This window comes from Zootermopsis nevadensis, unplaced genomic scaffold, assembly GCF_977971745.1.
Source record: "Zootermopsis nevadensis isolate Lab colony 2312 unplaced genomic scaffold, Znev_1.0 Znev_ptg000023l, whole genome shotgun sequence".
NCBI classification, from domain to species: Eukaryota; Metazoa; Arthropoda; class Insecta; order Blattodea; family Termopsidae; genus Zootermopsis; species Zootermopsis nevadensis.
In genome coordinates, this window is record NW_028259155.1 from 2,829,416 (window position 1) to 2,846,941 (window position 17,526).

At 38.2% G+C, this 17,526-nt stretch overlaps 1 protein-coding gene across 24 annotated transcripts in view; it reads left to right on the top strand.

The window, feature by feature from the left end:
* Nucleotides 1-17,526, top strand: part of FoxP (forkhead box transcription factor P) — a 475,517-nt gene that overhangs the window by 216,095 nt on the left and 241,896 nt on the right. For 8 of the 24 annotated variants that reach the window (XR_015536730.1, XR_015536732.1, XM_087354634.1 and 5 more), the window contains exon 1: nt 11,287-11,664. The exons of 9 other annotated variants lie outside the window; for them this stretch is intronic. Coding sequence is in view for 12 of the 15 variants with exons in the window: in XM_087354634.1 (XP_087210760.1) it covers nt 11,536-11,664 (129 nt within the window). In the remaining 3 variants the exon portion in view is untranslated. Of the gene's footprint in view, nt 1-11,286; nt 11,665-12,537; nt 12,557-17,526 lie in introns of those variants that run through there. 7 more of the 24 variants (XM_087354641.1, XM_087354644.1, XM_087354647.1 and 4 more) reach the window with 2 other exon arrangements.

Genomic DNA, 17,526 nt, shown 5'->3' on the forward strand with positions numbered 1-17,526 from the left:
TTGTGCCAGTGCATGTTTATGTTGCCTCAGAAAGATATAGATCAAAGATTGTCAAACAGAAATCGAGATGTCATTCCTAGAAATTGATCTTATATTTCGAAATGTTAACTTTCTAATATTTCTTGAAATTATGTCACGAAACAAAAGAGAAACATAATTATAGTAAAAATTTGTATTTTCTACTTTGCCTTAAAACCATTTCAGTTTAATAACACGATCTTTGTACATCACACATTGAAACTAATAAACATTTTGCCTTGTCTCATTAGATTTACGCTAATATTAGCTTATGATACGTTAATAAGTCTAAACAGAAGGTGTAGTTGAGAGATGAATGTTGAATTAGTTCCGTCAGTCACGAAACGCTGATTCAAATATTTTTTTATATATTTTTTATATGAAACTAATATATCTGTACTAAAATTCTCATATCTTAAAAGAAATTTTTTCAGACAATATACCGTAGTTGAATAATTACGTCGTTAAGTGACTAGAAATAAATATTTTAGTAATTAATTATCATTGAGATGATTAGATCATTTTTTCGCCAGTCGTAGTGAATTACTTCATATTCTGCTCTGAGTATAGATCAGGGCATTCCTCGTTAGTGAATAATCTGTTTCATATTTGTAGAATGTCAGTGTCAATTCTTCGTACACTCTTAGTGTAAATATCAATGCGCCTTTAGTAATAAATCAATTATTTATTTTTAATCCGTCTGATCACAATATAATTTTTTATTTAAAATTTCTTATAATTAAGATAATAAAATATCATTTATGTTCCTTATCGATTGATCGATTTACATTTCGGAACATTTACACAACATGTTTCAGTTTTTTTTTTGTGTAAATGTTCCGAAATCCGAAATGTAAATCGATCAATCGATAAGGAACATAAATGATATTTTATTATCTTAATTATAAGAAATTTTAAATATTGTGATAAGACGGATTAAAATAAATAATTGATATAATATTCACAATATGACGCAATTACACTATCTTTAGTAATAAAGTAATTCTTGTACGTAACTTTACATAACTCGTAACAAATGAAGTTTAGGTCCGTGTTTGCTAGCATCTCGTTGTTATCTGTCCTTGCTAAAATGGTAGTTCCATTCGTGTTTGTTCCTTCGAAGTGAAAATATATTTTCCAACGTGACTTGTTTTCTGCTAACGAGGAATAATAAGTTGGCTGTTGTGATGCGCTGTGTAGTGTTCTGCCTGAAGTGGAATTTGGCCAATCAGGTCAGCGTCGATCGCTGTGAAGACGTCCTCGTTCGTGGTGTCTCAACTTCATATTCCTGAACAGGTGAGTTCCAAATCTGTGTGCATTTAGGAGAATTCTCTTGATCTGACTAGCAACGAATTTAAAATGGCTTCAATTTGTGAGATTTGAGGTTATCACGGCGGTAAATATGAAGATGACTGTCTTGAGGGTCTGCTAGACGTTTACCAACGTTTCAGGGGGTCCTTATTCTTACGACCGAGATTTGAAACCGGGGCCTACCGAATACGCTCGAATGTGACGGTCAGTAGACTTAGTAGTACAGACATTATTATTTATTTAGTGTTCTGTCTGACGACAGGTCCATATGAACAGGATCCTTCATCCTTTTCTCGGACTGGGACCTGTTCATATACGTTCTTGGCAGATGATCCAGAAGTGGTTTGCCATTGCCTTCTTCTGTGTGTGAATGGAGTAATTGTTGGGATGCCACGGAGGAAAACTCCGTGTTGCCTAGACCACGGCCTTGCCCAACGCAAGTTATAAATTCGGGCACCGCCGGGAATCGAACCCGAGACCCCAATATTATATAATAAATATTTATAACTGTCTTGAATTACTAGTCCTTCATGTGATCTGCTTTTCATTTTGTTTCTGTGGGGAAATTCGTACTTTCTGTTGGCTCACCCAATCACCTGAGCTACTGATTGATTTTCTTTAAGCATAATTACAGCTTACTTCAATTCCGTTTCATGTCTTATAACATTTCTTTTGTTCAATGCCTCAACCATTTGCAATGCTGAAAAAAAAAATTATTCAGAACGGGAATAATTGTCGGTTCTGTACGAACCGGATATCGGAGAGGCATTAACGTTCTGTAAAAATTGTAAAGACTGAATAATTATTGAACTTTTATTAATGGAGAGTAAATTTTATTGTAGGCATCAGATATCGGACTTCAGTAATGCAGTAATATTGACAATGATTTCAGATATGTCTAACTTTGATTTTAGATGTACACTGATCTATGTATTGATGGACCAACTAACGTCAGATTTATTCTCTGATTTAGTCAGAGGCCTGTGACATTCGTGGTTAAGTATTTTACCATTACGTTCCGCCGATCTGGGCTGTGTACGTAGAGCTCTAACCGTGTTCTTCCTCAGGCGTCTTCTGACAGTGTGACTAAACGACAGTATTTTCGCGGGCCATCAGTTACGCTCTGTCGGTATTGGGAGATCCTCTCGCCGGCAATGTGGAGGTAGGAACCATTGAACATTCACCGAGTTCCTCCAATTCTCCCCTAAATGAAACTGTCCAAAGAAAATGTTTCCGACTGAGAAACAAATGAACGTTCTCTTGCGGGTACGAACAGAAACATGTTTTCTTAAGGCGTCCGTTGTCTTACATGAATGGGGGACCATGAACGCGTTGGTAGGGGTCATATAGTAATGTTGCAGTTGATAAATGCTATTAAAATTTTGAATCAAATGGCTTGCATTATATTTATTATGAATAAATGTAAGACTGAATAATGATAACAATAATGATGTTGGGCAAGGCCGTGGTCTAGGCATCACGGAGTTTTCCTCCGGGGGCTTCCCAGGTTTCTCCGTGGCATCCCATTCACACACAGAAGAAGGCAATGGCAAACCACTTCTGGATCATCTGCCAAGAACGTATATGAACAGGTCCCAGTCCGAGAAAAGGATGGAAGGATCCTGTTCATATGGACCTGTCGTCAGACAGAACACTAAATAATAATAAGATGAGGTGGTCTAGCGGTTAGAACGCTGGCCTTGTAATGCTGGGGTCTCGGGTTCGATTCCCGACGGTGCCCGAATTTATAACTTGCGTTGGGCAAGGCCGTGGTCTAGGCAACACGGAGTTTTCCTCCGTGGCATCCCAACAATTACTCCATTCACACACAGAAGAAGGCAATGGCAAACCACTTCTGGATCATCTGCCAAGAACGTATATGAACAGGTCCCAGTCCGAGAAAAGGATGGAAGGATCCTGTTCATATGGACCTGTCGTCAGACAGAACACTAAATAAATAATAATCACAGCTGGTATTGTTATTTAAATGTAGTTAACGAGACGTCTGACGTGTCTGATGATAATAATAATATTTTTTAATAGTATTTTGGGTAATTCTATTGGCTCAGTGAGATTGCTACTTCAAAGACGAAGTTGTGGGTTTCAGACATCGTCTTATTGCTGACATTCATGCATTGCGTGTTGAAAACCGGAATTACTGACAGAAGTTTTTAGGACTAGACAGTCTGTCAGTATCGTATGCTTCCTGACATTACAAGAAGTCACTGAGGAGTGTTCTTTCTTACCAACATTAGCTAATCAAGATAATATCCATCCAGTCCCGTCGAGAAGACGCGCTGAAGAACATTCATGGGTTTGGGGGGCGAAGAAAAAATCGCTGTTGGGGTCGGGACATTGTGAGGAACAAGGTCGACTTATTCTCTTCCTTCCACTAAAGACGTGTACAACTATATCTTGCTATCTCTCTCGCTTCAGGCTGCAAACAAACAGGAACAAATGTAAATTACCCTGGCAGCATTAGCTCCGTGATTAACTCGGGGAGAGTAGTATCTTACGCGATACCCGCCCGGCCCGTCGTATCATACGGCGCCTCCCTCCTGCTGCAGCGTCGCGGCGCTCCTCGCCTCGGCACCGCTACCACCCCCACCCCCCACGAACCACCCTCAACCCACCGCCGTGATTTTCGTTTTTCATATCGTTGCTTGGGAACTTTTGCAATTAAAACAAGCCTGTTTAATCGGGGGAAACCTCCACAAAATATTAATGATCGCTCTGATTTACAAATTAAACGTATTCACTGACGAACCGGGGAAAGCTTGGAGTTTGGAATAAGTAAATAATGGTATATAAAAAGAGCCTTAGGTTTCTCCGGCATTGCCTGCCCAGCTTGCCTTTATTCCGGGCGTGCAGAAGTTTGAGGATTTTGAAAATGCCGACGAGAACGGAGTAAAACGGGGAATTTTGGGATTTGTTAGCGTCGGGACCCCACAAAGGAATAAGGGATGAAGTAAGAAAGGGAGAGGAAATTTTTGTAAAAAAAAAAAAAAACTTTAATCAGATCAGCGTACGGGATATTAAAATGCTCTGTGAATGAGAAATGTCGCGAAATACTGAAGATGGTGTCAGTTGGTCAGTACAAAAGTTTAACCACCACGATGGGATTCTTAATTACAGTCTGTGGTCCTAATTATTCTTGTCTTAGTGTTAAATTATAACGGATCTTAAAGGGAAGGGATGTGAAAATATACCCTGGATTCATGTGGATCTGGATAAAACTCAGGGACCGATTCGTGTGGTTACTACAGTGGGTCTTCGTGTGCCAAGGAAGACGAAGGATTTACTATTTGAACGACTGTTAGCTTCTCAAAGAAGACTGTCCTTCCTGAGGTATTTATTTAAATATTTTATTTGAACTTTATCTGGAACGTTTATTTAAATATTCACAAATGGTTTTCATAAGACTCATCCTAAAAATTAAATTATTTATTTGTTGATTTACGAGATTAACGAAACTAATATGTATTGAGTTTGATAATTTTGTGTGTAAACGAAGAGGGATTTTCTTTTTAGTTGAGGTTTACGGAAATTTTAGTTGTAATGTTTAAATAAATATTAGCCTGTGTGCTGGTTCCTGCGGTCGGACGTTTTTGCAATATTTTCTGTCATTAACGCATACCCAAAGGAGTTCAGATTTGATATTACTTACGCTGTGTTTTCGGGTTGGAAAATTCGAGAATTTTAACACTCAAAATCCCCGGTGGTAAATATACTTAGCACCTACTTCATTAATGAGTAATTCTTAATTTTGTATTAAAAGGTTGTTTTATGGTTCTGGCTGTAAACAGCTTTTTAGCCAATTAATCTCTGTGACAGTGAAGTGTTGTGTTTTCTTTGCGGTACGGAATGAATTCTTAAATATTATTTATACGAGTTTCGGCTTCAGTGGGTTACGATGTTTATAAAAACTATCTGTAGTGTTATGAATATATAATATTTGTAATTAGATGTCCTCGCGTCCAATTTAATGATAATTAATTACGTACAAATGCACAGATCTCGGGATTTTATCCCATAATTCGGTAAACTAAGCGGTTTCTCTCGCTCCAATCTAAGCAAGTCAACACGTGCAGTTAATTTATGTGAATCGCGGGTTCTCACCCACTAAATCGAATTATTTAAAAAAAAAATTACAGAAATCCGTTGTTGATTTGCAGTGGCGTTAGCTAGGACGTGTCCTGACATCCAGAAACTCTGTAGAAAGGTCCAGATATGACTCGAGGCCCCAAAAAATATTTTTTTTTCTCGATAAAAGTAAGAAAATGTTCATAAGATAGAATAATTGCGTCATATTGTGAATCAAATATTAAATTAATTATTCGGTTTTGTCCGTCTAAACACAATTATATTTAAAAAAATTAAATTTACAAATAAGATAATTAAATTATCATTTTATGTTCCACATCGAATAATCGATTTACATTTGGAACATTTTTACAACATGTTTCGGTTTCATCGAACCATCTTCAGGTGTAAAATTATATCAACAAACTTAAAACTCAATTATTATTCGATGTGGAACATAAAATGATATTTTAATTATCTTATTTGAAAATTTTTAAATATAATTGTGATTAGACGGACAAAACCGAATAATTAATCTAAGAAAATGTTGTCTGTTAAGCGTCGCTTGTTACTGATAAAGGGGTCTTTATATTTTATCCGTACAGAATATCATTTGTGCCCCATTTTTGATCTGAATTGTAAACTTTTGAAGTTGAATTTTTTATTTATGGTTAACGGTAGTAGCTTGTTTTCGTGTCGGCTGTTAAGTGGGTATACAGACTCACAGAACACACGTCATGATTATAATGAAAGTCCCTTTGTTATTTATAAGATCCCATTACACAGCAAAAAGAAATGAAATTTATTTATGGTATGCGAAAAACCCTGGGCTAGAAGACTTATAGGCCGTGCGTTCCTTTATGACACAATAGAATGAGTGATGATGAAGGTAGCAGGTTCTTATGAAACGTTGGTGAATATCTACCAGAGTATACGACGGTATAATCCCAAAGACAGACATTTTCAAGCTCCTATAACTTGTGTTGGGCAAGGCCGTGGTCTAGGCAACACGGAGTTTTCCTCCGTGGCATCCCAACAATTACTCCATTCACACACAGAAGAAGGCAATGGCAAACCACTTCTGGATCATCTGCCAAGGACGTATATGAACAGGTCCCAGTCCGAGAAAAGGATGGAGGGATCCTGTTCATATGGACCTGTCGTCAGACAGAACACTAAATAATAATAAGATGAGGTGGTCTAGCGGTTAGAACGCTGGCCTTGTAATCCTGGGGTCTCGGGTTCGATTCCCGGCGGTGCCCGAATTTATAACTTGTGTTGGGCAAGGCCGTGGTCTAGGCAACACGGAGTTTTCCTCCGTGGCATCCCAACAATTACTCCATTCACACACAGAAGAAGGCAATGGCAAACCACTTCTGGATCATCTGCCAAGAACGTATATGAACAGGTCCCAGTCCGAGAAAAGGATGGAGGGATCCTGTTCATATGGACCTGTCGTCAGACAGAACACTAAATAATAATAAGATGAGGTGGTCTAGCGGTTAGAACGCTGGCCTTGTAATCCTGGGGTCTCGGGTTCGATTCCCGGCGGTGCCCGAATTTATAACTTGTGTTGGGCAAGGCCGTGGTCTAGGCAACACGGAGTTTTCCTCCGTGGCATCCCAACAATTACTCCATTCACACACAGAAGAAGGCAATGGCAAACCACTTCTGGATCATCTGCCAAGAACGTATATGAACAGGTCCCAGTCCGAGAAAAGGATGGAAGGATCCTGTTCATATGGACCTGTCGCCAGACAGAACACTAAATAAATAATAAGATGAGGTGGTCTAGCGGTTAGAACGCTGGCCTTGTAATCCTGGGGTCTCGGGTTCGATTCCCGGCGGTGCCCGAATTTATAACTTGTGTTGGGCAAGGCCGTGGTCTAGGCAACACGGAGTTTTCCTCCGTGGCATCCCAACAATTACTCCATTCACACACAGAAGAAGGCAATGGCAAACCACTTCTGGATCATCTGCCAAGAACGTATATGAACAGGTCCCAGTCCGAGAAAAGGATGGAAGGATCCTGTTCATATGGACCTGTCGCCAGACAGAACACTAAATAAATAATAAGATGAGGTGGTCTAGCGGTTAGAACGCTGGCCTTGTAATCCTGGGGTCTCGGGTTCGATTCCCGGCGGTGCCCGAATTTATAACTTGTGTTGGGCAAGGCCGTGGTCTAGGCAACACGGAGTTTTCCTCCGGGGGCTTCCCCGGTTTCTCCGTGGCATCCCAACAATTACTCCATTCACACACAGAAGAAGGCAATGGCAAACCACTTCTGGATCATCTGCCAAGAACGTATATGAACAGGTCCCAGTCCGAGAAAAAGATGGAAGGATCCTGTTCATATGGACCTGTCGTTAGACAGAACACTAAATAATAATAATACCTAGAATTAGTTTAGAGATCTGTAGTAGGTTGTAAGAATCGGATTGGAAGATTTTTGAATCACATCCTAAATCCATAAGAAATAATTGACGAAAACCTGACGAGTTGAAACGGAATTTAAAGTCTTACCTTAGTGTGAATGCATAAGTGGTTTGTGATTAAATGAAATTACTTTTCGATTAAGCTATCGTTTTTCTTTTCTCAGTGCTTTTAAGTTCAACCCAGAGGCGAATGTGTCTTGTGTGTTTTGAAACGCGAATTTCTGTTTATCTGACGGTAGCGTCACCTCGTATACCATCACCCGGGCAACGCTTTGCTGTAGGAAAGTTAAGTTTTGTATTTATTTGCAAATGAGAGAAACGTTTTGTGTTTTCCATTGGTTTGGATGCTGAATGTTCATGGGTCACTGAATGTGATGGTGGTGGTGGGGGTGTCTCTAAGAAGAAGCTGTTACTCTTAGATAAAAACCCACAACATTAGATTTTATAGTTGACGGGAGGCTTAAATTTGAAGCCCCCCCTACACAAGACGTGAAGTTTGAAGGGAGAAATGAAGATTACTTGTTCTGGCTTTGAAATGGCAAGTCATTTATAAACAACGGACTGAGAAATTTTTATTTTAACTGGGATCTCTGTTTCTGTGTTTAAATAAAACGAATCTCAAAGTTGGGTTTTTGGACTAAGTAGACTTAGGAAGGAAGAGAAAAGTGGAGGAAACAGTGGGATAAGACAAGAAGAGACTAATTCTGTATGAAGCGTGTTATTCCGAAGGCCTGTCTGCTTTACGCGTTCTATTCTACTTTGCTTGAAATTCCACGTTATCAGCAATGGACCATAGATGGCGTTTGTGGAACGAAGGACGGTTTCCAGTTGCTAACAATAAGAGACGCTGTCTGTGCCTAGGATTACTGAAGTGTTCTGCTTGCGGCCCAGATCAACACTACTACTACTGCGACTCAGCTCGGTTAAAATGGAATGAATTTCCAGCGGAATGCGTCCGTCTTCCTCGTCCTATATTCCTCTAATAACCTGACTCGCTTATTCTTTGGGACAGAAAAGAAGCCTTTTATTACAACTGGTCTCATTTAGAAGGAAATTTTCGAATTTCTGGAGCTCACTTCATTTTGGCTAAGAAATGAACGTTACATAGACTCAGGACTGAATGTTATGAAAGGGGGGGGGACAAACGTTTAATCCATATATAAAATTACGGTGAGCGTGAAAACTACTTTTAACCTGAAATCGAATCTGGATGGAGAATCTTCCCCTAACGTTCTTCAAATGCATTGATGTAGAATGTGAAGAAAGAGGTTTCTGTTCGAAAAAAATAGGAATTTTCGCCAAGAAGAGGGGGGGGGGAAACGCAGTTGATGAGTAAGCTCATCAGTTTACAATTAAATTCCAAACTCAATAAGAAATATTTTTATTTATTACTTTGTTGGCTGTTAAGTTAATTTAAACCATAGTTTAATTAGTTCTTAGTATGATGATTAAATGATCGTATTTATGATGATTTTCGTTGGTTTTGGTGCCGTGTAGATTCGTCAATACATGCTAACGCTTCGGAGAAACCTGCTGTCTCCACCTTCAGAGCTGAGATCCTGAAATTTCACTAAGGAATTTGCCCTATCAGATAAATCCCGAGGAAGACAGTCGAGAGGAGAAAAGACGCTCAGTGGACACCAACTATAGACTGATGACTGTTTTATGGAATTTATCGTCATTACTGTGGTAGACGTTTCGATGGTGCTTGCTGCCTCCATCATCAGGGCGATGAATATTGCTGTCTTCTGGGATGTTGAAGGGAGGAAACCAACTGAGTGTAATTTGGATAATAATATTAAATTGGATATTAAAGCAATAGGATGTGAAGGTGTGGACTGGAGTTAATATTTTTTGGTATTCTGTACGATGTACGGATTCTGACCTCTGGTGAAAAGTATTTTATTCGTAGACCGAATATTAAGTACGGCTTATATTCAAATGTATACGTCATATTGCGTAGTGTATAACGAAGTGAAAATTTTTTAAAATGTAGGCCCTTTTTTTTTCATAATAAGCGCATTTAGGGGTTTAATATTGATTTTTAGTTAGGGTAAGCGAGTTGCGATATGAGACATGACGTGTAGCGCCAACCTTCGTCATGCATCTGAACTGTCACCCACTCTCGTTTTAATTTTAATTTCTGCCAACTCCCCCCCTCTCCCCTCCCCCATTTTTTTTTGAACTTCCCCTCAGATCGCACGATGAAAGGAAGTCAAGAATTGTGATGCAAGTTTCGTATCAACTTCTTTTCGAAGTCGAATCTGGTTAAATGAGTGAGATTCTAGGAGAAATATTAAGTTCGCCTTTTTTAAAAGAAAAGCCCCCCCCCCCCCCCCTAGGTACACTTTCGTTTTGTATGGACACAAAAGTGAAAGTTTTTTCTGTAATTTTTCATCAAGCATGGAAATTTTATTAATATTCAAGAACCATACATATGCATTACATTTTTTTTTTATCCTAAGCTGTTACAGAATACGGTAACCAATATCGGGGGGGGGGGGAAGGGGTGGATTCGATATTATATGAATATCAATGCTTTAAAATGCCACCCTCTTTATTCGTCACGTAGCCCATGGTCTCAGAAACAACAGTTAAGAGCCGCGCTTTGATTTTTTTTTTAAAAAAACTTATTTGCTTTGTTCAATGAACATGCAGCCGAATTCGATAGCGAAGATATTATAAAAAAACACTTTTAATCCAGATTTCTGAGATTTTTAGATTTTCGTAACGATGAAACTGTAGGATTTTTGTCTTCTAGGTTGAGAATCCGTTAAGAATAACTGAAATATTGGTAACCGCTACAAAAAAATATATGACGTCACATCCGGAAGACATTTAATTATCGTTTATAAAGCTTTGTGTTAATTTTTCTATGGTTGATATTGTCCATTTTCTGATAAATATTTTGTGCAGATATACTCGACGTTTCGGGAGTATTCGTGTGAATGATAATTCATTAAATTTAAATTATTATTTATAATTTATTTTATTTTTATTTTTTTTTTGGAATCGAACTGGCAGCGTTTTGAACTATTACCTAGTACACTAACTACAAGGCAGTGGGAAATACGACATGATAATTTATTAGTCTCCGAAAACGTCGAGATGAGCACGAGTGTTTAACTGACAAAAGATTTACTCAGGAGTGATGACTTGTTATTGTAATAGTGGTACTACTTTTCGCTCTGAAGTTAATTTATGGGTATTGAACGGCATGTATATGACAATAATGTGATGGTTGCTCAGAACGTATGGTTCTCGTTTTTTCAAACCCATTCGTCTGAAAACTTGGTTGGCTGATCTGCAGAATTCTCGCGATTGTAACCCGAAACATATTAAGTTATACGTACTACTCGCACTTAGGACTTTGATCTATTCACTGGACTTGTTCGTGGCGCGGTGGAAGAGGTTATCACGTGGTGAGAGTTGAACCAACCAGCGTCAGTCAGTCTTGTGTGTTGCTACAATGAGGTTTATCCTTCTTCGCGTTAATTTGCTTGTGTTGTGTTTCAGGTAATTACTTCGATCTGGTAGTGTATTTTGTGTTATGTAAGAGCAAGGACACATCATTTTACGCACAAAAGCTTGAGACTTAGTTGTGAAGGTGTTTAAATGTGTAAAGCCGTAGGTTGAGAGTGGCGAAGCTGGGGGTTCAGTGTTGCCAAGTTGGAAGATAGCTCTGTCGATGTCCGGTGTTATTATTATGGCAGTGCAACGAATAATTCTTAGCGAAAACGCAGGTGGTCGTGGACAGTTCGCGTCTCCTCTACCAGGACGACGACTAAAAAGGAGTATTCTCAACAGGAGTATGTGTGTATGTATATAATATAGAGAGTGCATGTTCTCGTGGTTTGTGGCTACAAAATCTTGTTTTCAAGGCCATTTTCTTGTGTGTCCATGTCAGTTTCTTTACGTATTTCGATACCCAGTCTTCGAACTTCTTCTTTTTATTCACTGTATTTCAACTTCTGTCTTTATCAATTCATCCTGGATTCCTTCTGGCCATCCAAGTTCCTGTTGTCTGTATTTACCAACTGCAGCACATTTATATTTGTATGGCCAGTGATAATGAATTACAGATTCGTATATCAGTTCATACGTAAAATTTGGGCAAAATTATAATAAATGTTCAGCAGCCTTGAACAAGTGCGTTAACTAATAGGAAGTTGTTTTTTTTGTAGTGCCCCTGCAAACGGCCCAGTAAGTGTTCAATAATGCCAGTTTAGCAACAGCACAGCTATTAGCTTTCCGCTTTCCTCTTCATGAGGTCACGGATTCGAATCTCGACTTATATATATTATCGGTCATATATACGCTTAAATGTGTCGATTTATTAAAGACGTAAATCTATTATCGCCTAGTGAAAAATAATTTTTTTCAAATTGAGTAAGCCTGGCGGCTTTTAATGAAAGTATATTTAGTTTAGAAGGTTTCAGCAGCTTTCAGTAATTCGGTTGGACAGATTATCACAAAATGACACGCCTGTGTTATTAACACGTATGTGTCGGATGGTTTTAAATTTATCAGGTTGGTACTCAACTACAATCGAAGATGGCGTGTTGAGAAAGGGCGGCTTTGAAGCTTTGTGTGCAAAAATATGTTTTCTGGTGTTTCATAGACGTTTTTACAGCCACATTTTATCAACATTTTTAATTCAAGACTTGTGATCAGTTTATTGGTACACATCTCCAGTGAAGACCTCGTAAGTAAGTCACAATTAATACTTGTTACTTCGATCACTGTTGCTTGTTTTTTTTAGATTATGGTTTGGAGGACAATTGCAGCCAACTTCGGGGTAAATAACTTACTAAGCTTGTGTGTGAACTCTTTACATTGATCTGACAGCAAGACTGTTTTCCATCGTTAGTCGATATGTTTGCTTGCTAATAATCGATTTAGTGCCCTCATAAATCATTATGAAGAAGTTTACTCTGACTACATTTTGAAATTGATTACGTGAATGTGTTCTTGCTTTGTTATCAACAGAAAGGCACTGCTTTTACTGTGTTACATTGTTGTTTCCTGTTCAGCTCATTTGTGCCTAAAATGTTGTTATACATGAAAAAAATGAGTTGTTATGCAATCTTTATTGGAATACGTAATAGTAGTAGTTCATGAGATGAAAGTAAGTGTGCCATTTTACCTAGGACCTTGGTTCAAAATGATAATGTGTAGGTATTTAAAAAATAAATTAAAAATGCCCACGTGAAGACCAGTTCCATATGTACCATTTATTTTTGCATGAAGTCATACATTCGGAGGTCAATGCAAATTTGTTAAACCGATTTATTATCACTGCGGGCACTGTGTAAGGAACCGGTCGGCCTAAATTCTAAAGTGACAGCAACCTAAAATTAATTCACTTTCTTAAGTCGTGTGGCTTGTTCCGACCTGTTTGCTGGAATTCGCATAAGGCTTTTCGACGTAATGATTTTTGAGGAACCATGACAACTGTCTACTTTGAAAACACGCGAACAGGAGTGACAAGAGATGGCAGTGTGAGTCTCGTATTCCGGAACTGTCGTAAATCATAGCCTCCCAGCGATCATCACTGCCTCAACCAGGAAGTCAGGGCGGCGAGTGGAAACTCCCACTACATTTCCCACGGAATTATTTCAGTTATTGCCAGTAACAACAGATTAACTGCACCCGGTCCTTGAACATACACTCGTAACATTTTAAGGCTTCATTATCAAAATTAAACATAATCTCTCTCTCACACACACACACACACGTGGAGTTTGTTAATCGGTTTTCTTGGTTTTTTATTCAGCGGTGCTGAAGGGAAACGTTCACTGGAGAAACCTATTAATACTTGAGAGGATAATATTAAAATGGAGAAATATGAGTTATGAGAATGTGGACTGGTTTTATTTGGCTCAGAATATAGAGCAGTGCAGGGTTTCTGTGAACAGGTTAATTAATTAACCTAAAGGTTACATGGAACGTGTGTAATACATTAACCAGCTAAGCGACTGTGAGCTTCTCAGTTAGGAGTCTGTTGCATTTGGTATCATGATTTTAAAATATTGTTTTTAGAAGTTCTGTGTCAGAGATGAAATTAAAAGTCTGTATGATTTCGCTTTATGAAATTAATTACGTCACTACCTCTTTCAGATAAACTTTCAGCCCACTTTTTTTCTGACCACAAAGAAGACCCATCAGTGTTTTGTTGTATAAACACTGGCGTCTGACCTATTCTGCGTCACGTTCAAACCAGCATCGTGAAAACGTACGTGTCTACGGCTAGTATCTGATTCGTACTCCGTTTATAGCCGTAGAGTAACGTTTGTCAGCTGGTGTACATGCACAGTACACGATAAACCAAAATACTTTTGTCAGTTCTAACCAAACATTTTCTAAAAAAGACGAACGTAAGCATCAAATATGTATATCTGCAGCTCGTATTACCCTGAGTGCTCTTATTTTGACAGTTTCTTAATCTATCGAGGATTAATCGACCTTGTGTATCGATTTACAACTACTTCTGAAACGACTGTATGTCGGTGAGTGGTAGAACGTGACGTAATCAAACACATTTGACCACCTCTGATTTCGAAGCTCGCGTAAATAACGTTTAAGAGTTAAAAGTCCGTACCGCGAAGAAAACACTTTACCGTTACAGAGACAAAGTGGTTAATTCTGTTTAAGGGAATTATAACCATTTATTCTGAGAATTATGTGATCGTAGTTGGCAAATATATTTACCACTTGGATTTAAAGGATTAAACGTGGGTATACAATATTCATACACCTATCGGGGATCCAACACGCAATGCGGTCCATGACTTTTAGATTACTCCCTCGTTGCTATAAATTAAGAATCATTTTCAGGACTTAAGTGAGGCTTTTGCAGAGAATATTCTTTCCGTGATCGCGTAAGTTGAAGTCTGTTGAAGATAAGTCTGTTTATTTATTCCTACGATACGATACGAAACGTAGGTTTAGGTCTGTTTTAATTTATATTTGAATGACGTATCAGATACTCACATTTTCTCTGTCAGTAAAGTCACAGTAATGAAGTGTTCGTTCTTTTAGTAAACTCTGAATAAAAACTCGACCGGAATATAAAAAAAAAAATGTCTCTGAAATAGCGTCTAGATTTGGTAGTCTTCAAAATTACTTCCTTTTGCTTGTGTGTCGAGTAAAGTAGAATCCTAACCCGGATGTTGTCACCCACCGCGACGTGGCATAAGAAAACAAAAGAAGACGACAAACGCGTACCAAAGAAAAGCACGGATTCCCGAAATAAATTTCATTCAAAGGCTTGAATTTTTATCGCGTCTAACAGGAACCGTCCCATTTCTGGAGGAAACGAAAAAGAAGAATGTATTATAACTTTATTTCCTTGAGAAAACATTCTAGGTTGAAAGAAAAGCTTCCAAGTTGGCTTTTGTATGGTCCTTCCTCCACTCCTGTACACGTAGTAAATGGTGATACTCGTATTTTACAAGTGGGTTGCTGAAGAACTTGGCTTTACTTTGGTTAAGCGCTCCAAATAGAAGTGTGGGTGTATAGAAAGTTTTAAAATGTCTGTATCTTATCGGATTGTCCTCGTGTTAGGGGCGAAAGAAGGATTGAAGGGTAAAATAGGGTTTCTTCGGATTTCCGAAGAAACGACGAACGCTGAATGGAGTTCGGATCTCAAGTGCACACACACACAGTACTCAACGTAGACTCAAACGATCATGGCGTTGATACTAGTGGACGTTTTGGCATTTCCCCCCATAAGAATCCGATAGATCGAAAGTGTAGTAACTCCTAATACAGGGGGGGATAAATGTTGATCAGTGAATCGAGGTGTTTCGATGAGGGTTTATGTCTTTTGAGATATTTATACAAGTTTCTTCGACCATTGGATGCAACTAGTTAAAGACGCGTGGTGTTTGTCGAACACAAAGGAACCGAAATGGGGGAGTCTCCTTAGAACGGGTGTGGTATTCGACCTTTTTTTGTTCGCGTACCCCCAGATATAATTTCTCTTCAATTTTGTACCCCCAAAGTTGTTGGTGTATAATTCAAGTTATACGTAGTATATAATCTACATCTAAAATAAATCAAATAAATTATTGTTCATCATAATTTTTTTTATTAAATTTCACGTATCCCCTAAGATGTCTTCGCGTACCCCCAGATATAATTTCTCTTCAATTTTGTACCCCCAAAGTTGTTGGTGTATAATTCAAGTTATACGTAGTATATAATCTACATCTAAAATAAATTAAATAAATTATTGTTCATCATAATTTTTTTTTTTAATTTCACGTACCCCCTAAGATGTCTTCGCGTACCCCAGGTTGAATACCACTGATCTATAGAAATCATAGCCTGATCATATATATATATATATATATATATATATATATATATATTCTTCTCCTAAGATATTTCCAGTTTATGTAGTTCGTCTGAATTGTAGTTAGATTTGCATGCACTTTTACGAATTTATTCCTTGAAATTCTGCATAAAATGTACCAAGGTCACTGAATGACCCTCCCTCCTCCCCACATTGCGCGGTCAGTTTCACCAGTACAGTTTTGGTAATGTAATGTTTTTGTGTTTGACCTTGAATCATACAGTTTTGTGACGGCTACTGTAGTAGCCATCAGTTAAAAATAATAAAATTGTAAGTTTAAAATTTCAAAGTTTTTTTTTAAAATTTTTTTCGAAACTCAATCATAAAACAAGAAATTTAATCCCCTGCTTTGTTTTTAAAAAGAGAACTAGTGAAAACTCTGTTTTTCGTATTTTTTAGCCCCATATTGCCACAGAATTTTTTTTATTTCGGTAAACGACGTCTTGTTGACAACCGTCGACCGACTTTCGTGTTCCTCTGCTGTTTCAGTATGGACAGAATTGACAGTGCGTTGTGTCTTGACTCATCCGCTTGTTGTGGTCGCACCGTAAGGTACCATACCCCATGCCGTGTATTTAGACACACGCACACACAAAACGTTAACATTTCCAGAAGAATGCTCGAATTAACCGATCCGGTAATGCGTAAATGCGATAACCTACGCTGTTGCTGAACACGTGATTATGAATATCTATTTGTGATGTTGCACATACGAACTGAATGTGATTGTATCGCGTGTATGAAGTTCTTGGAATATTATGCAGATAATTTGAACTATTGTCGATGATTGGTTAAGAGGAATCGGGGGAAATAGGCTGTCGTACAGATATACGACTATGCGACTAACAACGTCACAGGAGAGGACTGGCGACTTCTTTCAGCAGAAAGTAGCAATTTAGCAAATGATGATCCCAGTTCTGTGTCAAGGGTTCATTAAAATGTTTTTAGTTTATCGTTTCCACGTATTCGTATGATCAAATGCCCTTGAAGAAAGACTTCTGTAGAGCCGAACACAAATTTAGAAATTAACCGCGTCCGAAGGGTCCCATTTTCGAATTCCTTCTCATAGACTCTCTAAAAATATTAATAATATCTTCAACTTTATTTGCGACATCGATGTGTTTTAGTAATAAGATATTTTATTATCAGTCAGAGACATATATATATATAAACGTACAGTAAGCGTATTTCCTGACATGCCGTGCACAAATGAGGATTTGATGATGGTATGAAATGTGTCGAAACACGTAACATATTTCGAAGCCCATAGTGGAATTCTACCCTGGAAATTGTCGTGACAGTCTTATTCTGGGTTTGAAG